The sequence below is a fragment of the Mustela erminea genome, chromosome 13 (genome assembly GCF_009829155.1).
Source record: "Mustela erminea isolate mMusErm1 chromosome 13, mMusErm1.Pri, whole genome shotgun sequence".
In the NCBI taxonomy this organism is placed as follows: domain Eukaryota; kingdom Metazoa; phylum Chordata; class Mammalia; order Carnivora; family Mustelidae; genus Mustela; species Mustela erminea.
The window spans coordinates 36,488,987-36,514,430 of NC_045626.1; the positions used below are offsets into that span (position 1 = coordinate 36,488,987).

The following is a 25,444-nucleotide window of genomic DNA, read 5'->3' on the forward strand; positions in this document are numbered from 1 at the left end:
GTGTTTTCTTCCAACCCCATTCCCCCATCCCCCTTCTTCAAGGTTATCTTGGCTGTTCTGGATCTGTTGGATTTCCATATATATCTGCAAATTTTTAAAAGAAAGCCTCACGGGATTTTTATTTCATTGGAATCTGGCTTCGAGAAATCAATTTGTGGGAAACAGATCTTGACAGTATGCAGCCTTTCAATTCATGAATATATTTATTGCAGCGTTCTGTAGTTTCAGCAACGTTTTGTAGTTTTGTAGGGTAGAAGTCTTAGATATTTCTTGTTAACATTCTAGGTATTTGACTTGTTTGATAGGATTACAGATGGTAAGAATTTAAAATTTAATTTGTTGCTAGTATATAGACAATATGACTGAGTTTTGTCACATTTCCTGCAAAACTATTAGTTCTAGTAGATCAAGCAAATTCTTGTTAAACTTCAGGAAGTCAGAGAATGTTTAGTGTTATATAATTGAGAACACATCTAATTTTCCAGAATAAAAAATGGTTGTCTTTGTATACCTCTGCTCACAGCTGCTGCCTCAGAAACACTACCTTCTGATTTACTTTCTTCTTTAAAAAACATGTAATTCTGGAGTTCAGTCTGCTTTTGGTGTATTTCTTGAAAGATGGGGAGAGCACCAGACCTACAGAACTTCTCTTTTCCAGCTAAATGTAGACTAGGGAAATGAGGACATGGCCTACATGCTGCCCTTCATTTTACTATTTTTTGAGACTGCCAATTAGAACAGAAAGACGTTAAAATGGATTGGGATTAGAATAAGGTGAATACATTTGAGAGATTCAGATTATCCTTGTCACATTTATGAGTTCTTCAGTGAGCCAATAATAATCCCCTTTTCATCTTTGGCTTTCTTTCGGATTCATTTTTTTTCTTCCCAGTTTGACTTATTAATAGTGGTTAGCATACAGCCTGACCTACAAATGGATATAATGACTAGGGATCCATTTTAACTTCAAATAAATCAATGTAAGGCACAACTATTGAGGAATATTTTATATTTTTCAAAGTATGAGGAATTCTTTAATTAGAAAAATAAAGGCAATGGGAATATCATCAGGTTCTAAAAGTACCCATGAATTAAACCACTCACATCCCCCTCTTAAAAAACAAAACAAAACCTTAAATCACATTGCTATTAAGCTTTCTTACAGTAAGAAATAAGACCAAGCTATACTAGAGTATAAAAACCTGAAATTCTGAGCATGAAAATAATTTATTAGACATCTGGTTTATTCAAACATAGAGGCCTAATGAAGACAGAATTAACAGAGCTCATGGAGTGGGGCGGGCGGGGAGAGGGGGAACCAATCCAGCACCTACTTCACTGCAAATTTCCTGGGGACAAAATTTCTGCATTCTGTACTACAGTCTCACCCTAAAGCCTCCACATGTGCTTCATATTCTTGATACTGATTAACTTGAATAGGAGATGAGAAACTTTCCGTGCACTCAACTTCACAAGTAGTATTAGTGACAGAACTTTCAGAAACATTCTTAGGCACAACAAATAGCACTGCCTGCAGTGAGAGTCCTTGATAATCAAAGAAAAGAATGTCGCTAAATATAACCTTACAAATAAGGAAATACACTTTTGCCAATGAACTGCTTTACATATCAGAAAAAAATGTCACAATGAGATCTTTTATGAAATTAACTCAACTTTTAATTGATTCTGAAGTTATTTTGTGGTATTAAAAATCAGAAAAAATAAAATGAATTTAACCTAAACGGAAGAAATGCAGGACTAATGTGGAGCAGTAGCTGCAGTTCTTCGGTTAACTCATTAAAACAAGGTCAAACATTTTCAGTCAAATTTTATTAAAAAAAAAAAAAAAAAAGGGCAGCAGATCACCATTACAATTCAAGAACCTAATCTAAATATGCACTTGACAATAAAGCACATCTGAGTATGGAGTGAAAAAAGTTTTCCAAAAAAACATCCATTGTATCCTCTCTAAATATCCAAATAATCACTTCTGCAGGCCTTTTGTTGAGTGGAATCATAAAGAACTGAAGATTTATTGCTGTGAAAATAAATCTGTAGTACAGTAGTATGAATCTTGGGTATTAAGCATAATCAGCTGAATCAAGTTAAGAAGTTCAAGATCTAATAAGAAATTTGTATGTGAAAGTCTACAAGCCAGTTGACCCAAGAGCAACTGAGAGATCTAACGTGTTCAGTGAGACCAGACATTATGTTAAATCTTCATTCTTTGAAGGCAATTAAAAATTACAATTCCAACAGCCCATAAACCAAATAAAAAATTGAAGAAAGCAATTAAAACTATGTTCAAAGAGCCATTTTTTTCCCAGCTCAATTTCAGCACCCCAAGGAAAAAAAAAAAAGCATCCATGACTATCACAGATGAAAATGAATGTCATTGGAATCAGTTATTTTTCCCCACTGAGGTATAAAATCTATATAGAAATTTGATACTATACTATAACAAATTGTACTTCTCATAGTTCTGTTTTAATTTCCTTTAAACCCTGTTTAATATAGTTTTCTTCTTAAATCGTAAAAATGTTGTTTTCATGATTCTGAAACTGGTTCCAGTTCTTTTTCACTTATTTTTATATCAATATTTAATATACTGGTTACCAGTTCTAATCAGAAAAAAAATCTTGGAAATCTCTTCATTAGGATCACACGTTCAGCAGCAGTTACTGACGTGCAAGCAAACCGTACGAGGGGCAGCTCCGGAAAGCACATTGTGTTGATTGCATCATTGTCTGAATATTCTTTACCGTGATTCTTGATGACTCTTATGACTTTCAATCTTGTAAACATCAGTGTGCACAGTCTCGCTACTATGTAGTTTCACGTCCTTTGGACAAGAAGGCTGGTTCACAGCTAGTGAAAAGCGAGAGGAGTCTAAGTTTTAATGGCTGATAAACCTTACATCCCCGGAGGAGGAAAGCACTTTTCCTTTTTTGCTACTTAAGAATGTGGCAGAAATGTATGCTGAGGTAGCCCAGTCAATCCTTATTTTTTTTCTTTTTTCTTTTCTTTTCTTCTTTCTTTTTTTTTTTTTCTTTTTTTCTTTTTTTTGTAAATTTGGTCTCAGAATATTTCTGGAAGGGTGACATTTCGAAGAAGCCACTGCTGGGACCGGCTTCCATTGCAGTCTCTTATGCTGGGCACCTGGCTATCCTCTTCTGTGGCTTTATCCAGGCACTGATTACTGTTCACATGCTGCAGGGTTAATTTCTGAAAGTGACAGAAAAGAAATCTTAACATGAAAGTGAAAAATAAAATTCACACATCTCAACCATCATTTTTGGTAAGACTTAAACTGCTCTGCAGAAAAGCGTCTACATAAAGACCGCCGTAAGAGCTATGTGGGAGGGAGAAAGGCACTGGGGTAGAGGGGGTTATGCTGACTTGAAGTAAGATAACCAAAATGCTAAGTCCCAATTCTGCACAAGCTCTAAAGCACTGGGAGAAATTTCACTTTTGTGCTTCAGCTTCCGGGGGGAAAAAAAAATCAGATTAGTGGTTCCTAATTTAGGATCCTCAACCTATTTTCAAAAAGCTATTTCAAAATCACTTCACTTCCCTGTGATAAGGCTGTTCAAATTAATTCTGTGATTCCAAACCTCAAGTTCTTAGAAACTCAGGTCCTTTAGAATACTCAAAATCTTAAGAGATTGTAAGACTGATGAAGCAGCCCTTAATAAATGGCTGAGAGATGCAGCTATATAATTTTCTATGTTCTTGTCTGTGCTACGGATCTGATGCTGTCATGTTGATTTTGAATATTTCAAAACGTCAGGACAGAGGAGGGTTAGGAGTGATTAGTGTAGGTCAGTTCATTTGTTACTCAAAGAAGCAGTGTAGGAATGTGAATTAAGCATTATCCTGTAAACATACAACTATAAGGAAATGTAAAAAATGTTTACTAACACACATTTATTTGACTGATACTCATCCCTCTATTTTAATGTAATTCTTTTATCTGGAACATGACCTTTTCATGGGGACTGTTGTCACTGTACTCAGAAGAGGACCCAGTTGGCACTGACTAGTCTCCAGAGAGAAAAAGTTTGATGAAGGATAAACAGTTGACAGCTGTAACCTTTGAAGGAGAGGATAAGAGCTGTCATTTTAACTGCCTGAAGTCTACTTGTAACCTAGAAAAGATAATTTGCTGGCTCTTGCCCTTTATCTCTAGATATAACTGGATCAAAATCTGCAATTTATTCTAGAAAGGACAGTTACGATCATCAAAGCACGAGAACCTGGTGTCATGAACCAAATGTAATATAGAATATAAGTAAGATGAAGATAGTATGGGACCGTGCAAAGACCCTTGGGTCTAGAATTCCGGGCTTGAGATACTGTTACATCATTTTATCTGCTCTGTGACCAATAATCTTTAAATAATCTTTATGTAACAAAGGGTAAGTTCCATTCTGGGCTGCAGTGTCTCTACCTATAAAACAAGGCCCTGGGTTTTATTCTAGGGTTCCTTTGGAACCTAAGACATCATGACTCCCTGGCACCCGGCTGGCTCCAGGGAGCATGTGGGACTCTTGATCTTGGGTTCTTGAGTTTGAGCCCCATGTTGGGTACAGAGATTACTTAAATAAATAAAACTTAAAATATGTCAGTAATTTATTTTTTTTATTTCTCTAGCTTGCTGTGTTTCTGACCGATGGAGGCAGGACAACACTGACAGGCTGTCCCGGAGCTCCCTGTGCAGCTGGCGGAGTGTAGGCAGCTGCAGCGCGATGTGACTCCTCCCTCTGCCCAACTCGGGCCTTATCCCTCTCCTTTTTACAGGTGCTGATCCAAAGGCTGCTGCCTACTAAACACTGTGAACACTAAACTTTATCTGAGTCTGCTTCTGGTAGAACCCAGCCTGCAAACTAAAATTTTATCTCAGACAAGACTCTGTGCAAAAAGCTCCAGACGGTTTAAAATTTTACACTCATAACTGCTGCTTTCTAAATCCCCTAAACCCACTTTAAGCTCCTTAAATTTCTAACCACATATCTACTTCTGGAATACCAGGTGTGGTGGACTGCGTAGATCATACACAGGCTACAGGCAGCCATTCCCACTTCTGTCTCCCTCACACCAGCGACACCGGAACCCCAATGCCTGTTTAACCAGCCTCCCTGTCAGCTGGTGGAGGGGGTGTCAGGATGAGATAAAGTTCTGGCCCATAAGACAGCAGACTCTGCAGGGGAGGTCCAGGAGAAGCTCTGGCTTTCCTGATAAAGAGCAAAACATGGGGTAGGGTGATGTCCCCTCTTCTCTTTCTCTTCCCTCGAGTTGGGATATGAGGGTAAGAGCTACAAGAGCCATCTGTGGCCACAAAAAAGGCTAGGAATATGCAGCAAAATTATCCCTCACACCACTGTGCCACTGAATCTCTACCCCAGAAGCCACTTACTTCCACTCATTAAGAAGAGTAAGCCCGTATTTGTTCATGCTACTATAAACAGGTTTTGTGTTTCCTAACAGACTGTCATTTTTCACTGAATGGGAGATTTATTGATTTTTTTTCAAAGATTATTTTAGAGAGAACATGAGCTGGGAAGGAGGGGCAGAGGGATAGAATATCAAGCAGACTCCTGCTTAGCATGGAGCCAGCCTCAGGGCTCGGTCTCACAAGCCTGAGCTCACAACCTGGACACTTAACTGACTGAAGCACCTGGCGCCCTTCCTGCTGAGTCACTGTGGGGTGCCCCTGGCACAAAGCATCTGAGGGCCGAGAGGCTGCACGGCCTGTAGTGCTGGAGCAGCTGTGCCCAGAGCGGCGGCAGCCCATGCCCAACCCCAGAACAGCCGGTTCAGGCCATTTCTAACAGTGCTATTAACTGAACTCTTATATTTAGAGTTACTTTTACCATAGTTTGACACCCGGGATTTATAAAGCACAGTCTCTGCCCTCTAGGAGTTAACAGTGGAGAGAAGACTGGAACAGAAACAAGTACAAAGCAGTTGAGCACGACAGGTCAGGGAGGATTGGAACTAGAAGAGAGGGAGCTGATTTCTAGCTGGGCTTCAGGGAAGCGATGTCAGAGCTGGACCCTCAAGATGGAGTAGGATTTGTCAGAAGCAGAGGTTAACTATATGATCTTCAGTGCAGGTACGAGGGTACAGGGCATGTTCTAGGAACAGTAGGGCTGATGACTGAAGCAGCCCAGGGTTTGCATATGACATGGTCATATGGCACAATCTCCATGGAAGGGGAAGAAAGCAGCAGTGGAGTAATCCAAGCAGATGGAGAGAGAGAAAGCTAAGAGAAGACACTAAGCAGTAGTGCATCTAAAGCCAATGGATAAAAGTTAAAATCTCATCTGTTCCCCAACAGTAAATGCTAACAGAGAAGTTAGGGGGAAAGAGACAGAAATGGTCGTGGCTTTGCATCCAGGATCTGTTTCGGTAGTGTCAGGCTGAGGCAGGAGCTAAGGCTGGAGAACCAGAGGCATGAATGTCAGCCACTCACTGTGATATAACACAGGATGGATTACAGAAAGTCAAGCAGAAGAAGTCTTTCCTAATGTGAGAGAGACAACTGCAGGTGCAGAGGAAAAAGAACCAGAGAGTAAGACCTACTGAAGATTCTGGAACTGGTTCCAGAACTATAAAGCAAAAGCACAAGTTGGGAGGTTAGCCAGGTACAAGGCACAGGAGACTCACTGGGCATGCTTTGATGGATTCTTCATGCACCTCCGTGTGAGTACAACATACAGTGTGTGGCAAGTGGGAGAGGTTCCAGAGGAAAGCAAAGATAAAAAGTTTTGTTATATGTCACAGAACAATCATGAGCCAGAGAATTTCATTATTTAAAGCTCACCTCATACTTAGGTGTTTAATTCAGTAATTTAAACAGGCTCCTCCTGGCTCCATTTCTCCCATGCAAGACAACAGAGCTTGAGGACAGACAGAAGAAAGAGTGGCTATAATGGCAACAAGGACCAGAACTGGAGGCAAGGCCAATTACCAGGGAGATTATAAAACATGTCTCTTTTACTTGGGTTGTTTTTCCCATCTGTCCACTTTTTTTAAAATTTATTTTTTTAAGATTTTATTTATTTGACAGAGATCACAAGTAGGCAGAGAGGCAGGCAGAAGGAGAGGAAGAAGCAGGTTCCCCGCTGAGCAGAGAGCCCGATGCAGGGCTCAATCCCAGGACCCTGGGATCATGACCTGAGCCAAAGGCAGATGCTTAACCCACTGAGACACCCAGACGTGCCACCATCTGTCCATTTTTAGAGTGTAAGAACAATCTGCTACATATTCAAACTCTAAGAATTAATTCTTTTCACTATAAAGAATTCCTTCTTCTAGCTACAAAACACACTTAATTTCACTCCTATATGCAATCGATTAACTTACCACTGGATCATACTCCCAAAGTTGGTTGCCTTTTAGGTGGTGGCATTTGAGCATTGTGACTGGGCCATTAAGTTTAGAGACATCCAAGCAAAGGTCATCTGTTCTAATTTCTTTGTTGGCAGTATAAGAGAAAACCTGAAAAAGATGCACACATATAAGCTTTAACACTAAAAGAAAGCAGCCAGTAATCTGGAAGAAAAAAAAATATTTCAAGATTTTTTTGAACTTGAGTAATGTAGTATTAGGAGAATGACTCAGAAAAGCTACTGCTAATTTTGCACAGAGGAAAGAAAAAAATGACCTTGAGCTCTCTGTATACACTGAGTGTATTGTCAAGAGCTGTCATCTGTTTGACTAAAAAGGGCAAAGTAAATCTCATGCACAGCAATGTAAATACAGTTCTCACAAAGGGGCCTTTTACAAATGTTTCATTTAAAAATAATCAGATTAAAAGCTCCCTTCTCCTAAAAGGTCTTTATTATTGTCTCTTCATAGGTAGGAAAATATTTCCTGAATGATGTAATGAGATAAAAGGGGCATAAGATTAAAACAAATCCAAAAATTATTCCTTTTCAAGCTTTACTAAAATACTCACCTGGTTACCTCCCATACCATGACAGTTAAAAATTCCAACTTTTTCATTCTCTTTTCTGGCCATGTTATCTAGACACTGATTTGTTTCCACATTTCGTATCTATGGGACAATAATGAAAACAGAGGAAGTGAGAGGTAAACTGGACAAACACATACACAGATACGTATGCACAGTAAGGTCTGAGCTTTCCACTACACACACACAGAGCGGACCGGACCGACAGCAGGATGCTCAGCGGCCTTGTTGCACAATCAATCCTTCGAGTTCCCTCACATTCCAAATTCCATCTTGATGACTGTCTAGGAAAGAGTGGTAAGAGATGTCCTCTTGGGTAAGACATTTGGTAATCACCAGGATGTCTAATGAAACCGAGATTCTAAATTATCAGGGATCCTAAACTAGAAGACTTGATGTAGGAAGAGGGGAGATTGCCTCGTTAGAGTAGATACTCCTAAACATAAATACAGTCCTGACGTTCCCCTTAACCGGGCAGGGGAATAACTACTGACGGGATGGTCTGGAACCCTGATACAGTACTTCCTGTGAAAACTGTTCTGGGACGCACCTAAATTATTTGAAAGTAATGAGGATTACAGAGGGCATACAGTAATTATAAGTTTGTTTTAAAGTGGATTTGGCAAGCAATGTGGTTACCTCAACTCAGGGCCTGGGCAGGGAGAAATGTGTCGAATGACACGGCAGACAACCTCCTGTGTTGGCTGTTTGTGTTAATGTCTCACAGTGCTGTCTGGTAGAACTTTCGTTGACGATGGAAGTGTTCTCTACTTGTGCCATCCAACATGGTAGCTACTAGCCTGTGTGGCTATTGAGTACTTTATTATATTTCTTCTTTTACTTCTTGCTATTGGGCACTAAATATCCGGCTAGTGTGACTGAGGAACTGACTTTCAAATTTTATTTAATTTTAGTTCATTTAAATACAGCCACTGGTGGCAAGCAGCTACCACACGGGATGTGCAGGACAGATGCGGATACAAAGGCTAAAGTTTTCCATGGTTTGAGAGGAACTCCTTGTCAGTGATGGGAAACAATGTGCACACACGCTAATGAAGCCAAGTTACCACATCCTTATCCCTCTGTGAAAGGCACATAAAAGTGCCCACTTCCGGTTCATACTTTCTGGAATTAGCAGAAATCTTAATGGATCTAAATTATTTCCAGGAGGAAAGTTAGCAGGCTAATGGTCCTTTTTATAGGATTTGTTTATGTCTGAGTAACACATCTTTCCTTACAGAGCCAGGCTTGCCAAGGAGCCAAACCAAAAAGGTCCCAAGCACCATGTACAACGGGTGAGGAAAACAGGAAATAGGGAGCTTTCCACCTGGATCACAGCAACGTCTGAAATACAGTGGTCAGGGGGAAAGGGGTGCATTTCTGAGGCAGGTGGGCAGGAGTGAAAGTTTGGGTATGGGGACATGCAGATGTGGGTTTCTTTCCCTACTCTAGCATTACTAGCTACGAGACCGTGACCAGTTTGCACTCTAAGACGGTAACTCCCAGAACCATGATCTGAACAAAATCATCCAGCCAAGCGTTGACCTATGTGCCACCATACGGGGGGGGGTTTGTGATCAAATGTGTCTAAAAATTACTGGGTTAAACAGATTTAAATAGGTTTTTTGCTGAAGGACTTCTCAAAGCAGTTTACTATACCGTGACTTTTGGTAGGGGTGGGGATGGGTGGTAGAGAAAGATGTTAAGATATAACAAGCAGCATTTCCCAAACATTTCTGATCACAAAATCTACTTCCTCCTCCCCCATCCCCTGCCTTTCTAGTTGAGCAGCTTGGGGGACATTAGACCTCAGTATTCTTTAGAACACAGTAACTGGGAAAGCTGTAAGAACCTCAGTTTCTCATCTGTGTAACGGGGTACCAATCTCTCCCAGGTTTGCCGAGGGCGCTCAGTAAGGTAACACATGCAGAAGCCTAACAGAAACTCACACGTAGAAGGCCCAGGATAAATGTCAGGTTTTCTTCCTTATCCACACATTCAGCAACTCATCTATCATTACATCTATCATTATAATATGGAAGTTGAAAATAACTGTGAACACACTCATTCCTGGGAACAGACAGGAACCAAGAGCCTAGGTTTCTTAGTTTTTGCTTATTCTCCTCCAGAAGGTGGAACAATACAGACAATTAAAGATTTCTGGAATCTCGTATAACGGAATCTGGATTCACTTTTTCCCTCTCGGCCATAAGAGAAATATTGGTTGGATATGAGAAAGAGTATGGGTGTTAATGGTTACGAGCACAAGCTCTCAAGCCATATTGTCTATGTTCAAATTCCACCTCTTCCATTTCGCAGCTGTGACCTGAGGATGTTGTTCAAACCATTTAGGTATGCCTAAGTTTCCTTACTGTCAAGTGGAGATAATAGCACCTGTATCTCATAGTGTTGGTTTGAGGATGACATAAAGCACTCAGACCGGCACCTACAGAGTTCATGCTCACTACATATCTTAGGGTTGTTAGATCTGCCGAGAGAAGCCATGGGTTAGTCCGTAAGACTGACTAAGCTGTCAAAAGGTCTGACTTATTTGGTTTCTTTGGTTGTTTATTTTATTTATCGCCTTGATTAACAGTTATTAGATATCACAAAGACACACATCTACTCAGTTCCAGATTTTACAGGAGCTATGAGAGTCAGACTTAGTGAAGGTAGAGACTAAATTCCTACCTCTCATTCCCTTTTACTCTAAAATCCTAGGATTTCAGGATTCTCCAGACCTTTGATGTATGACAAAAGATCCCCAAACGTCTAAATTCCAGTTTTTAGCACAGTAAAGCTCATGTAGCTGGAGTTATGATCCCAGCATGAGATCCCCAGCTGCACTAGGGTGGGTGCTTAAGAAAGACCCCAACCCCCAAAGTTAGAGCAACTGTATAGGATGGCCTGATCTTAAGGGCAAACAAGCTTAGGACCATCTGCTTTGTTAAAAAGGCAGTGACAAGCAGGCCACGGATGATAAAATCTGTTTTTAAAAAGCCAGCTGTTAAGAGGCAGGTAAAGAACAAACTTGCCTTGGCAATCATCTACTGTGGGTTAGACATCTCCTGTGGGTTAGCTCTTTATAATACGCCTGTATTCTGGCCCAGCGAACAATGCCTAGGTATTATCCAAAATTGGGTCAATTCAAGGGGAAAAAACAACTCCTTCTCTATTCTAAAGGCAAGGTATACTCCCAACTATATGGTCAACTAATCTTTAATAAAACAGGAAAGAATATCCAAAGGAAAAAACAGTCTCTTCAAAAATGGTGTTGGGAAAACTGCACAGCAACAATGCAGAAGAATGAAAATGGACCACTTTCTTATACCACACACAAAAATAAATTCAAAACAGATGCTTTTATCCATTTCTAAACATGAGGCAGGAAACCATCAAAATCCTAGAGGATAACTCAGGCAGAAACCTCTCTGACTTTAGCTGTAGCAACTTCTTACTAGACATGTCACCAGAGAGAAGGAAAACAAAAGCAAAAAAATACTGTGACTTCATCAAGATAAAAACCTTCTGCACAGGGAAGGAAGCAATCAACACAACTAAAAAGGTAGCCAATGGGATGAAAGAAGTTATCTGCAAATAACATATCTGATAAAGAGTCAGTATCCAAAAATCTATAAAGAACTTATCAAATTCAACATCCAAAAAACCCAAATAATCCAGTTAAGAAATGAGCAGAAGACCTTAGAGGCTGGGGGGCGGGGAAGAAATGGACAGAAGACAGGAATAGACACTTTTCCAAAGAAGACATCCAGATGGCTAACAGACACATGAAAAGATACCCAACGTCACTCATCATCAGGGAAAATCAGAACCACAATGAGAAACCACCTCACACCTGTCAGAATGGCTAAAATTAACAACACAAGAAACGGGTGTTGGAGAGGATGTAGAGAAAGGGGAACACTCTTACACTGCTGATGGGAATGCAAACTGGTGCAGCCAGTCTGGAGAACAGTATGAAGGTTCCTCAAAAAGTTAAAAATACAACTGTCCTATGATTCAGCAATTACACTACCAGATATTTACCTAAAGGATACAAAAATAGATTCAAAGGGATACATGCACCCCCATGTTTACAACAGCATTATCAATAGCCAGACTATGGAGAGAGCTCAAATAGCAAATGTCCACTGACTAATGAATGAATAAAGATTGTGTGTGCGTGTGTGCATGCGCACATGCGTGCACTGGAATATTAGCCATCAAAAAGAACGAAATCTTGCCATTTGCAACAACGTGAATAGACCTAGAGTGTATTATGCTCTATGAAATAAGTCAGAGAAAGACAAATACCACAGGATCTCACTCATGTGGAATTTAAGAAACAAAACAGATGAACATATGGGAAAGGGGGAAAAAGGAGAGGGAAACAAACCACAAGAGACTCTTAATGATAAAGAACAAACTGAAGGTTGATGGAGGGAGGTGGGCAGGGAGACGGGCGAGATGGGTGACGGGTATTGAAAGCACTTCTTGTGATGGGCACTGGGTACTGGATGTAAATAACGAATCATCAAATTCTACTCCAGAAACCAATATTGCACTGTAGGTTACTTAAGTAAAATATAAATAAATTTTTAAAAAGGCAAATTACAGGAGCAACTGCTATAAATCTTCCCATGGTACAGCCCCCATATACATTCCATGGTACACTGAAAATTTTGATGGCCAATATTCACCCTCCCACAAACAACCCCCCTTGGCCGGAATGTGGCTACAACAAAGGGAACAGTCTCATTAATGAAGCAAGAAACAGCATACTCATCTGCTTGAGGATGAATTTCTTAAATGACAACAAAGTTCAGAGGCGCTCGAGTCAAGCCTGAAGTAGCCTCAGTAACAACTAAGGGTGAACAGTAACCTGTACTCACCCTGGCATGGACTGAACAGTTTCACTCTGACTCACCACTATTAGTCCCTGGGCTCCCCTCTGTGATGTATTTGCTCTCTGACACCCTACTCTACATCTCTTCCTCGTTCCCTACCTGCCCCCCCCAATCAATACCCTCTCTTCACTTTCAACTGACAATCTTCTGTTCAATAAGGAAACAAAAGAATCAGAAGAGCTCATACTTCCACCACAAACTACCTGCTTCTACCCTCAATTCAAATGACCCTAACATTTGTCCCCACTCCCTCCACCTTCCTTTCTATTTCAATGGATGCCCTGCCTTCTCATCCTGTCCCCCACCATGATCATCTACTAAACATGACTCCTACAATCAATAGCTCTTTTTTAGCAAACAACCCCCCCGCTTTCCTCCATATTCCTCTTTAGCTACCAACCATTTCTCTGCTCTCCTTTAAACAAAATTTCTTACAAGACTTGCCACAATCATGATCTCCACTTCTTTGAAGCCATTAGGGATTTTGTCCCTACCAATCACCACGGGAACCCTATGGACACAGTGAGATGGTGCCTAATGACAGCTTCTCCTTTGCCAGTCCAATGGCCAGTTCTCTGCAATAGTCTTTCTCAACAGCCAACCACTTCCTCTTTCCTGAAACACATCTTTCACTTAGTCTCTGGGATACCACTCTCTTGGTTCTATTTCAGTGGTCACTCTTCTCTAAATCTTTTTGCCTAATTCCCTCTCATTTCATAAATTCTACATTGTGGAGTTTGGTATGGCTGGATCCTCCTTCCTCCCGCCTCTTCTCCATCTATGTTTGGTCTTCCCAAGGCGATCTCATGAAGTTTTGTTTCATATACTGATAGTCCCTAACTTCAGATCTCCAGCCCCAATCTCTCACTCAGACTGAAGATTTGTAAATGCAATGACCTACCCTGTATCTTTACGTGGATCCAATTTAACATGTCCCAAACTGCACAGCTGAATGTCCCTGTGCCTCCTCCACAAGCCTTCCTATCTTGATAATGCCAAGTTTCCTTCCTAGTATCTCAGGTGAAAATCTTAACACAGTCCTTCACTACTCTTTCCCTTCACCAAGACTCCAGCTCTACTCTTGTCCCCTCATAGTTTTGCTCAATATAGCAATCTGTTCCTTTCCCAGTGAAGGTTTGCTTGGCTCTCTCTGCCTTCCCATCCTCAGAATAAAACATAATGTACTTACTGTGGCCTACCAGCTCTATGTTATCTCACCTTCCGTATGTTTCGACCTTATCTTCTACTACCCTCCCCACCCCAGTTCATCCCATTTCAGACAACGGGCCTCTGCTGTTTCTGGACCGCGCTAAGTACACTCTTATCTTAGGGCCTTTGTACTTGTTTTTCCCTGGGCCTGAAATGCTCTTTCCCCAGGAATTCATATGACTTCCTCATTCACTTCTGTAAATTTCTGCTCAAAATCAAAACTCCTATGAGGGGCCTTGTCCCAACAAAAACAGCAGCAATACTCAAGCCCGCCAGCCATTCTCGTTCTCCTTTGCCCTTAGTACCGCCTGCTATACTGTGTACTTTAAATAGCCAGCTTCCTCCATAGACTACAAGGCTTGCAAGAGCAGAGACTTTATTCCCTGCTGTATTCCTTGTATGTAAGATAGTATCTACAGTAGATACTCAAATATTTGTTGAATGCACGGGAAGACTGAAGAAGTGGCAGCCTCCTATGGAATGGCGGGGTTACTTTCCCTGAGTGTCAGGAAGGTTCAGCCCTGGGATGAGGCCTGCTGTGGCCCGTCCACACATATCATTTGCTGCTATGACTTACATTATATATGGTCTTCCAACTTTCCTTGTCAGTTCTTCACAATTTATCTTTACTTCTTTCATTTCAGGTTAATTAACACCAGGACATTATCTTTAGGAATGTATGCTTTCAACTAAATGGGTCAGTTTGTTAAAATAAGAAGTCTGCAGAAGACACTAAAATATTGAAATAAGAGTCCAACCCTGTAAAGTTAGGAGCAGAACATTCTTATTTTAATAAACTGCAACACGACAAAAAATCAACAAGATTTCAAATTAGGAGGTAGACGGTGTTAACCGACAAGAACTTTCTCACACTTGAGGTTATGTAATTTTAGTATGAAGTGATTCCCTTGTTGGATGTTTAACCTCCACTGCTTTTGATGAATGAGAACATAAATAACCACATAGAATATATATATTTTACCTCTCCCAAAGAGAAATAGTGACGTGGAATCTGGGAATCAGGATAAATATTCTCTAGGTACCAGGAGAAAGGTTTGCATTGTAGTTTGTGTCTTAAACCAAGTCTTGATGATATATCTCCATAATCTACCTTTGTAACACCTGTGGAAAGAAATAACTGACTCTGAATTATTCATATTCTATTAAGTAACAAATTTATACTTAAACATTGCATTTAACAAGCCAGGCAAATGGGAAAAGGGGTACCATTTTGGTGATGTGACAATAGAAGTGATATACCATAAATCCACTGTCCAAAATAAAAAACAAGGAAATATATTTACATGTGTTTTTTTTTTTCAAAGAAAAATGAATTTTTAAAAAAGATTTTGCCAGGGAGCGACAGAGAGAAAATACATGCATACAAGCAGAGGGAGCAGCAGGGTCTCTGCCAAGCAGGAAGCCCAATGCAGGACTTGATCCCAGGACCGTGGGATCATGACCTGAGCTGAAGGTGGATGCTCAACTGACTGAGCTATCCAGATGTCCCAAAAATTAAATTTCTGTGAGAATTAAATACAATGCTTGTGTTACACACAAATGTAACTTTTCCTAGGCTCAGAAGACTTCCACATATGTGAAGGCAAAAATAAGAATCAAGATCTCTTTTGCCCAAATATTAAGCAGAGCAACTGTTTTCGGGAAGGTTTCTCTTGCACAACTCACTGGTGTGTGAACTGTGACTTGATGGTATTGTGGTAATGAAAAAACGAGGCTGGAATGCTAACAATGTCAGGAAGACTTAGGGCTGATGGAACCACTGTTCCCACAACACTCTGAATGGCAGAGAAGTTCCTGGACAGAAGTCCCATGAGGCATGCTACTGTGCTCTGCACTGGCCCTGAGAGACTCAAATTCTCATACAAATGTTCCACATTACAATTAGGTTAAAAATAAAAGAGAACACTTGTAACACCTGGGCTCACAGTAACATCTGCAATACAGGCCCGGATAGCTTCCTGTTACTAACACAGCAGCCACTGTGCTGGGCACTCTGTACACTGTGTGTGATTTCATTTCTTCCTTATGACAACCCTGTGAGGTTGGTGCTTTGCCTCTTCTCAAAGCTTTTCTACCCCCTTCTTACCTCTTCTAAGATGCATTAGGATCAGGGACAAGAAAGTTCTAGTCTTGTCTTTTTTTTTTTTTTTTTAAAGATTATTTATTTATTTATTTGACAGTGAGAGAAATCAGAAGTAGGCAGAGAGGCAGAGAGGCAGAGAGGGAGAAGCAGTCTCCCCACTGAGCAGAGGGCGTGATATGGGGCTCAATCCCAGGACCCTGGGATCATGACTTGAAGGCAGAGGCTCAACCCACTGAGCCACCCAGGCGCCCCTAGTCTTTTATTTCTAATGCAAAATGCTAACCTGGAGAAATTATATAGAAGAAATTCTTGAATTCATCCATCCACACTTCTGCAAGTCGTCTGTTATTTTTATTGATAATCTGTCCTGTGCCTCCTGGAAATGTGTAAGGTGTGGCTTTCCGAAACACGTGTCCAACATGTGAGCAGGTGACGATCTCTAAAGTCCCTCCACATTGCCAGATCTGAAAACAATGATGGTTTATTTATTTATTTAAAAAAAAATTTTTTTTTTTAATTTGACAGAGACACAGCGAGAGAGGAACACACACAGGGGGAGTGGGAGAGGGAGAAGCAGACTTCCTGCTGAGCATTAGGGAGCCCACCATGCGGCTTGATCCCACGACCCTGGGATCATGACTTGAGCCGAAGGCAGACACTTAGTCAAATGAACCACCCAGATGCCCCTAAGTTTAAATTTAAATTCAAGTTTAAATTTTTTCTGTAGTATACACATGGCTCATAGTCATGACCATGACAGTGAGGACACAGTTTTGACCATGGATTATTCAGCCAGAGTCCTATCTGTTCCTCCTTTTCCAAACTTGTCATAGCCTGTACAATAAACAGATCCTAGAAATCTAAACTGGATCTCTCATGAATTATTCACTTGGACAGTGACAGGATACTGTCATCTTCATGAGAATAAAAACTAAAAATGGGTAAAAGAGGGATCAAGTTTGGGTTCATATTCTTAGTTTAATGAAATTATCCTTCTGCTCCTTTCATGCATTTTTCTGTAAGTCAAAAATCGGTTATTTATAATTGAAACAGATTTTGAGAAGTTCTGATTCTGTTAAATATTCAGTCTCTCTACTTTAAAGTTCCCTCAGGATCACAAAGTGATATGGCTGGATGGGATTTCTAAGATGATCTAGAGTCCAAACCTCTCCTTTTCTAAGAGAGCAAAGTAATCCACTAGGAATGAAGTGAGGTAGCTGGTTTAGGTTACAATGTAGTTCAATGTGGTTTCCACTGTAAGTTGTGTGTTTCCGGATGATTATTTCAGAAATACGCAATGTCACTTAACATGTTGATTTTAGTTAATGTGAAATACTTAAGAGTTTTATATAAGGTTGACTGGGTTAAATTAAGTTGGAGCAATTTCAGAATTCTTTTGCCTTTTTCTATTCAAAAATGTAAAGCCGGTAAAGTGACCAGGTTTTATGTAAGCAAGAATAATTTTCACAACAGAAGGACAAAGCATATTACAGAAAGTGAAATTATGTTTTTGGCAGTCAAGTACCATAGTAGCATATAGAAACTACATATTGTTTTTTATTTTTAGAGCTTGAATTACTTCCTTGAAAATAACAAAAATTCAAAACAACTAGGGAATCTTGTGTAAGTTTTACAGTTTAACTATTAAGATCACTGATTTATTGGCTTAAAATACAGTTTATAAGGAACCTTAATAGTAACACGAAATTTTTATGAACTGAGGTTTTTTGAAGTTTGACAAAATTCACACTAAATTCAATTTTTATTTAGAGCTACATAATATGAATAATTAAAGTATATCTATATTTAGGGTTAAATAAAAGATTATTTTTTTTCCCAAAAGGAACTTACCCTAAAGGAAATTTCTAGGTTTTCTCCTCCCCAAATATCCATTCCAGCATCGTATGTTCCAATCTCTTGAAAGTAATCTCTGTCTATTGAAAAAAGGCCTCCTGCCATTGTAGGTGTTCTGAAATTCAATCATAATACTATGCTGTTAATTTTAAGAATTTAAAATTTACAATCACTTTTTATTTTAAAAGTTGTTTCATTAACTGTTCAGAACTAGAGAACAAATGCTTTATCTTACACTCTTCAGAAACTTTCATAGGGACCTAAGGATTTTCTGTTTTTCTGCCATGCTATTTGGTCTTCAGACATGCTGACTGTTGGGCCTACCCTCTGTCACAGCTTGTGCCCTGAGAGCCTTCTCTGCCCCATCCCAAGGCGTCTCCTGCTTTCAGTACCTTTCTGGGTCCATATATCCTGACTAAGCTTCCATCTGAAACTCCTTAAACAGAAGTTAGTTATCATGATTCTCTTCATCTGACTGGGTTATCTTCCCATGACTATGGGAACTACACTGACTATATTAACTAACTATACTGACTAGATAGCCAACTGGATTTATGTTAGCAACTCTAACATACCAGGTTCTAAAGTGAGGCAAATACTTCAAAGAGGTAGACTGCATAGGATGAAAACACTGACATCCTTTTCCTAGTAGATGAGGAGTAGAGAATACAATCAGTCACTCCTAAGGGGACTGTTAGCCAGACCAAGAATGGTTCATTCTCTGCAGAAGAGGGGCCCAATTCATCAGAACATGGCCCAGAGATGTAGAGTGGGTGCAAACAGGTGGAATTAAGCAGAGAAAGGATAACAAAGGAGGACTGATATAAATGAGTATCAATCAACCACTTGATTTCCATGAAGGATGAGCATGGAGAAAAATGGACTCCAACTAGAAGAAAACAAGTTCCAGGGACAGAGGAGACAATGGTGATCACACTTCAGGATGAACTGTCACTTCCAATTCCATGCTCTAAAAACAGACGGATTCCATGCTGTTAGAAGGGCTGCAGCATGTGCCTTTCCAGGACAAACAGTCATTTCCACATAAAAGTTAGGACATACATGGATTTTAGAAGAGAAAAAAAATGAGAAGTCTACTATGTTAGAAGTCAGAGGAAACAGGCCAACACCCAGAGTTACCATTTAGTACCAGGGTTTCTTGGCCTAGGTTTTGAGAAATCTCTACATTTCTTAGAATTGTATGCTCAACCCGCTGTTTGTGCGTGTACACTTTCCCCCTGTTAGAAAAGACTCCTAGCTTTTATCAGATTTCTCAAAAAAGCCCACCATCTACGGAACGCTTAGGAACTCCTGATTTAGGTGGTTATTTCAATTGTCAGCAAATCCGTGGACAAGTACCTTTGCTATAGGAAAGGACTTAGCATAGAATTAACGAAATTCTCCTTAGCTTTGCCAGAACAGGACCCAAGTGCAAGAGAAAGCAGGCCTGAGAAGCCCGGGAGGCAAGAAAGCTAAGGCCTGGCCCTGACGGGCTCTCAGTGTTGACAGTGGCAGCAAGCTGATGCTGCCCCAACGAATCCCAGGATGGCTCAGAGACTCATGGTCTCGATTTCAAGGCTCTGAATGACGTCAAGATTCTTACCCCTTTCTGAAAAAAAATCTATAGATGACCAAGTATAATACAGGGGAAAAATCAGAATGTGTTCACGGAAATCGTTTTTTATACTTCTGTCAATTCTGGTTATTTTTGTATTTGAAACATGCTTTTCTAACCTCATCAGTCAGTAACTACCATCCAGATGGTACAAGTCTGAATTTACAAGCTTGTATTTTGTTTGGCGCTATGACCCACTTTTAGGTAATATTTTCACATTATAATTACACTTAAATTAATTCAGGGATAATTGGATTTAAAGTTAAATATTATTATCCTTAACAACTGAAAGCATAAATCTGACAGATTTGCAAAATGTTGTTCATATAGGAATAAAAGAACTTATGCATGTAACCATCACTTTCCAGGTGCACTAGATTTATATAAATGAAAAATCCCAATTTTATTAATGGATCAGAGGAGAAAGCCCTCTTTAATATAATAATGTCTGTGTGGCTCTTTACATATATGGTACACAAGTGTCTCATGTCTCTCAAAATATACTTAGAATCCTTTTGATACGATTCCCAAAGCTCCACTGTTCCCTTCCCTGTCTATAACACCTTGGGGAAAATGTCTGACAAAGTAGTTACCTGACAGGAAGAGTCCGATCACCTTTCCTTCGGTCCATCTCTCTTTGGGGAACTGGATACCAGCGGAAATTAAGCTTCCAGTTGAAGCCACCATAGGTCATATCAGAGCCTGCCATGTACTCAAAAGTATCATCACTGATCACATCAATGATAGGACAGACCACTGTTTTCCTAAAATTATAAAAGCAAATGAAAAAATCTTCACTTTCCTTTTTGAGGGACAGCATAACAACTATATTATAATTATATGCTAAGTGCTTTTAAAATAAAAGTACATTCTACAATGTTAAAAGCAATGGTGGAAAAATTTCCTGCTGTATCCTACTAAGTTAGCATAATAATTATTTTTTTTAATGTGTGAGAGAGAAAGAGAGAGAGGGAAGGAGGGAGGGAGAGAGCTGGGGGGGAGGGACAGACAGCCTTAAGCGGACTCTGAGCTGAGCACGATGCCAGGCTCTTTCTCATGACCCAAGCTGAACCCAACAGTCGGACACTTAACTGACTGGGACACCCAGGTACCCTTAAGTTAGCTTCATTACATACCACACTTGCAACTGTTGATAATCTTCCATTCCCTTTTCATTCATACTTTGATGTATTTGCCACATGTAAAAACACTTCAAATATTTCCAGTTTTCAAAAGTAATAGTTTTAAATGATTATGTATTTAATCATTTTAAGGTAAGTTTTCTTAGTAAATTCTTGGATATTTGTGTTCCTTATAGTTTTTTGCTCTTAAAACTACAAGCACTGGGTGTTACACGCAACTAATGAATCACTGAATACATCAAAAACTAATGATATACTATATATGCCAGCTAATTGAATGTAATCATACAAAATAAAATACTTTTTTCAAAAAATAAAAAGATACAATACTAAGTGCAAATGTTCATATAATCAGTATTTTGCTTTTAAGATAGGAATGGGTTTACTGAATTAACGGAATGAACTTTTTCTGTAGCACTCAATCTTTACTGCTTTCCATGTACATAGGTATATGTGTATATTTCTCCCTGTAGCTTCTTTATAAAGCTATCGACTTTGGATGATATTTTCTTACATTTTGTTGCCAATATAATGTTAAATAGTATCTTACAATTTAAAATTTTTTGTTTTCTAGTTATTAGAAAGGATATTTTCCCTGCAGGATTGTATCTATTCATACAAATTGTCTGATTCCCCCAGATATTAAAAATTTTTTCTGTTGGTATTGTGGTATTTTTTATGAACCTGAAAAAACTTCCACAGGACCATAGCTCCTTCCTTGGAAAGGTGCACCACACAGAGCCCCTGGCAGTCACATGCTGGAGTATGTAACCTTTCCCATCTTCCCCATCCGCACCATCTTCATCTTTCCTGTATTGTTTAAGGAATCCTTCCCTACACCAAAATCATAAAGATATTCTCCTGTGCCATCTTAAAGAGAATTATACTTTTGCTTTTCATATTTAAGTCTTTAGTCCTCATGGAGTTGATTTTGGTATGATATATAGTAAGTGTCCAACTACATTTATTTTCCTTACAGATAACCAATTATTCCAGCATGATTTATTTGATGGTCTTTTTTTTCCTCTGTGGTAATTATCAATGTCTTTGTCATAAGTCAAGTTTCCATATAAACATGGGATGGTTTCTAGACATTACTGTTTCACTAGTCTATTTGTGAATTTCTGCATCAGTAGGTCACTGCCACAATTAAGATAGCCTCAAAATAAATCTTGGTATCTGGTAGTGTGCCAGCACTGTTGTATGTGACTCTTCTTCTTCAAGGATATCTTAGCTATTTTATTTTTATAATAACAGATGTTTATTAAATGTTTCCTATGGTCTAGGCATGGGTACATAAATTTTCTCAGATTTTTTAAAAAATACGCATTTCCACATAACAGAACCAGCCAGTTCCTCCAAGAACATTCTGTTGAGATTGCAAGTGGAAATGTACTGAATTTATAGTTCAATGTGGGGAGAAGAGCTATTTTTACTTTTCTATCCATGAATATCATCCTCTTCTCTACTTAGATTATCTTCTAGTAAATTTCAAAAGTGTTCTATTTTATGGATTTTAAAAAATATTATTTGAGAGACCCTGTGAGCACAGGAGTGGGAGGGCAGAGGGAGAGGGACAGACTCTCCACTGAGCACAGAGCCTGATGCAGGGCTCAATCCTTGGACCCTGAAATCATGACCTAAGCCAAAGTCAGACATCCAACTGACTGAGCCACCCAGGTGCCCCATCGGTATTTTGTTAAACATATTCCTAATTACAGCTTTTGATTTCTACTGCTATTATAAATGGGATCATTCCTTTTTTTCTTTTTACATCATATTTTCTAACTATTCTTTTTTGTTGTGGAGAAAGCTTTTCTATAGAGACCTTATATTTGGCAACACTGCTAAATTATTATCTCTACTGTTTTGTGTAAGACTTTTTTTCATTAAGAACACATCATCTGGGGGTGCCTGGGTAGCTCAGTCATTAAGCGTCTGCCTTCGGCTCAGGTCATGATCCCAGGTCCTGGGATTGAGCCCCACAGTGGGCTCCCTGCTCTGCGGGAAGCCTGCTTCTCCCTCCCCCACTCCTTCTGCTTGTGTTCCCTCTCTCATTGTGTCTCTCTGTCAAATAAATAAAATCTTTAAAAAAAACAAAAACAAAAAAAACACACCATCCGCAATTGACAGTACTTTTCCTTTGTAATCCTTATACCCTTTCTTTTTTTTAATTTTTAATTTAATTTAATTTTATTTTTTATTAACATACAATGTATTATCAATGTATTATTAGCCCCAGGGGTACAGGTCTGTGAATCGCCAGGTTTACACACTTCACAGCATTCCCCATAGCACATACCCTCCCAAATGTCCATAACCCAACCACCCTCTCCCCAGCAAACCTCAGTTTGTTTTGTGAGATTAAGAGTCTCTTATGGTTTATCTCCCTCCCGATCCCATCTTGTTTCATTTTACACCTTTTATTTCTTATACTCCTGTAAAACTTAAGGCTTCCAATAATACTAACTATTAGTAGTAATTCAGGGCATCATAAGGATGCACCATATCTTTGAGAAAATATTTTGGGGTGGGGCTATGTGGCTTAGTCCATTAAGCATCAGACTCTTTGATTTCAACTCTGGTAATGATCTCAGGGTCATGAGATCAAGCCCTGTTGTCAGGCTCTGCACATGGAGCCTGCTTAGGATTCTCTCTCTCCCTCTCACCTGCATGTACTCTTTATCTCTCTCTCAAAAAAAAAAAAGAAAAAACAACTTTTTTCTATTAATATGATGTTTGCTAGCTAAAGCTTTTTTGAAAAGCCATCCTTCTTCAGATTAGTAAATTTCCATTCTGTACTAGTTCACTAAGTACTTTTAATTATAAACGGATGTTCAATGTAATCACAAGTGAACACATTTTTTATTTATTAAAGTGATGACAGATTTTTAATGATAGGTTTTAATCAGTTTTAGAAATGTTAATGAGAATGTATTATGTGAACTGGTTTTATATTATTAAACTAAACCAATTAGTCATATTTTCTTTTACATATTTTTCACATAAAAATAAAAATATTTTGGGGTGCCTGGGTGGCTCAGTCAGTTAAGCATCTGCCTTCAGCTCAGGTCATGATCCCAGAGTCCCAGAATCAAGCCCTGTGTTGGGCTCCCTGCTCAGCAGAGAGCCTGCTTCTCCCTCTCCCTCTACTGTTCCCCCCGCTAGTGCTTGCGCTTGCGCTCTCTCTCACTAACCCTCTCTCTCATATAAATACATAAAATCTACATTATATATATTATATATTTATATATGTGTGAGTGTGTATTTTATATAATTATTTTTCCCTCCTAGTGGACTCGATTTTCTGGTATTATGAGATTTTTTGTTACTGTTCATGAGTGGGTTTGTGTAATTTTCCATATATTTATTTTCTGGCTATGCTATCAAAGTTATATTAGTCTCATGAAGAGCCGAGTTGCTTCCTCCCTTCTTTTTCTATATTGTTTACAAATCCTTAGGGGAGACTTGTTTCCCTGTCACCACCACATACCAAGGTTGAAACAGGCAAGTTTTCTTTGATGTGGTAGGATGTATTTCTCATTCTCACTCACACGGAGGTACAAGATCCTAGCTTTACACAGGTGTTTGCTTTTCCTTCTCCAGCCTTAGGCAGGGCCTAGACCCGGTCTCCTACCTTCCCACCCATTTGTCTATCAAGTCAGAGAGGTTCTGTGTCCTCTAAGTTTGGCAGAACCTCTCCAAGTGAGAGCTGATTTTAGTGTTTGGACCACTCACTCATCTCACTTTGCTTTGACGTTTGCAAAACTTGACTTCAGTGCCAGCTCACTGATGTATTTAAAAACATGTCTTACAATTTATCCGGCATTTAAGCTCTTTCAGTTGGAAATGTAAGTCAGGACACCTAATCTACCATACAGCCCAAACTGGAAATTGTGGTTCTCAGTTTAGTCAATCCCCCCTTTCATTTCTGCCATTTCCTCACACTGCTGCTTTCTCTCCCTGGGCCCAGGCTCCTGCTCATGTGTGGTCTTATGCAAGCTAGGATTTCCCAAATCAGCCAGGCACTACTCCTAGAAAACAATTTACAAAGATGGTCTCTTCCTTCTTCAGGCACTGTTCTTCCTAACGCTGCTGTACCTTCTTATTGCCCCAATGCTGGTTTTCCCCATTTATTCACCTTTGAAAGGGCGAGATGTAGTCCCAGTATTTGCTAACAGAACAGATGCAATGGCTTTTGCCATGTTTCATTCAACTAGTACAGTTTACCTTACTAAAATCTAAACCTTAATGCTAAGTTGGCACAGACAGCCTCTGGCACAAACTGCAATGACAAGAAGAAATTCAACTAATGCTAAGTCTAGCAGATGGAAGTTAGCTTCTCTCCGGATACACAAGAACTATGCCAGGGACCAGCAGCAGGTAATTCTTTGAAAAATGCATGCATTGCTCCCACTGCTCTTCCTGTATCATCAGAGTACAGTGCTTCTCCATATACAATGAAGCACTGTAAGATACATTGTGTATCTCCCCACACCCCTTCTTCTTCTTGCCATGCATCAAGCTGAGGACTAGAGTCCCAGTAAGGAAGGAGACAGGGATGAGATGACCTGCCTGCTCCAGTATTAGCCTTAGACAGAGGGGGATATAGTTTTATCTTACGTTTCCTGAGGT

The 25,444-nt window shown here is 39.6% G+C and overlaps 1 protein-coding gene across 1 annotated transcript in view; it reads right to left on the reverse strand.

Moving 5' to 3' along the window:
• Nucleotides 1-992: 992 nt before the first annotated feature.
• The window catches only part of GALNT1 (polypeptide N-acetylgalactosaminyltransferase 1), a 78,767-nt gene continuing 54,315 nt past the window's right edge, over nt 993-25,444 (reverse strand). The window contains exons 6-12 of the mRNA XM_032309118.1: nt 20,261-20,431; nt 18,050-18,167; nt 16,482-16,662; nt 15,077-15,216; nt 7,964-8,062; nt 7,369-7,503; nt 993-3,225 (exon numbers count right to left, since the gene is read on the reverse strand). Of these exons, the coding sequence (XP_032165009.1) occupies nt 3,079-3,225; nt 7,369-7,503; nt 7,964-8,062; nt 15,077-15,216; nt 16,482-16,662; nt 18,050-18,167; nt 20,261-20,431 (991 nt within the window). The 3' untranslated portion in view covers nt 993-3,078. The remainder of the gene's footprint in view (nt 3,226-7,368; nt 7,504-7,963; nt 8,063-15,076; nt 15,217-16,481; nt 16,663-18,049; nt 18,168-20,260; nt 20,432-25,444) is intronic.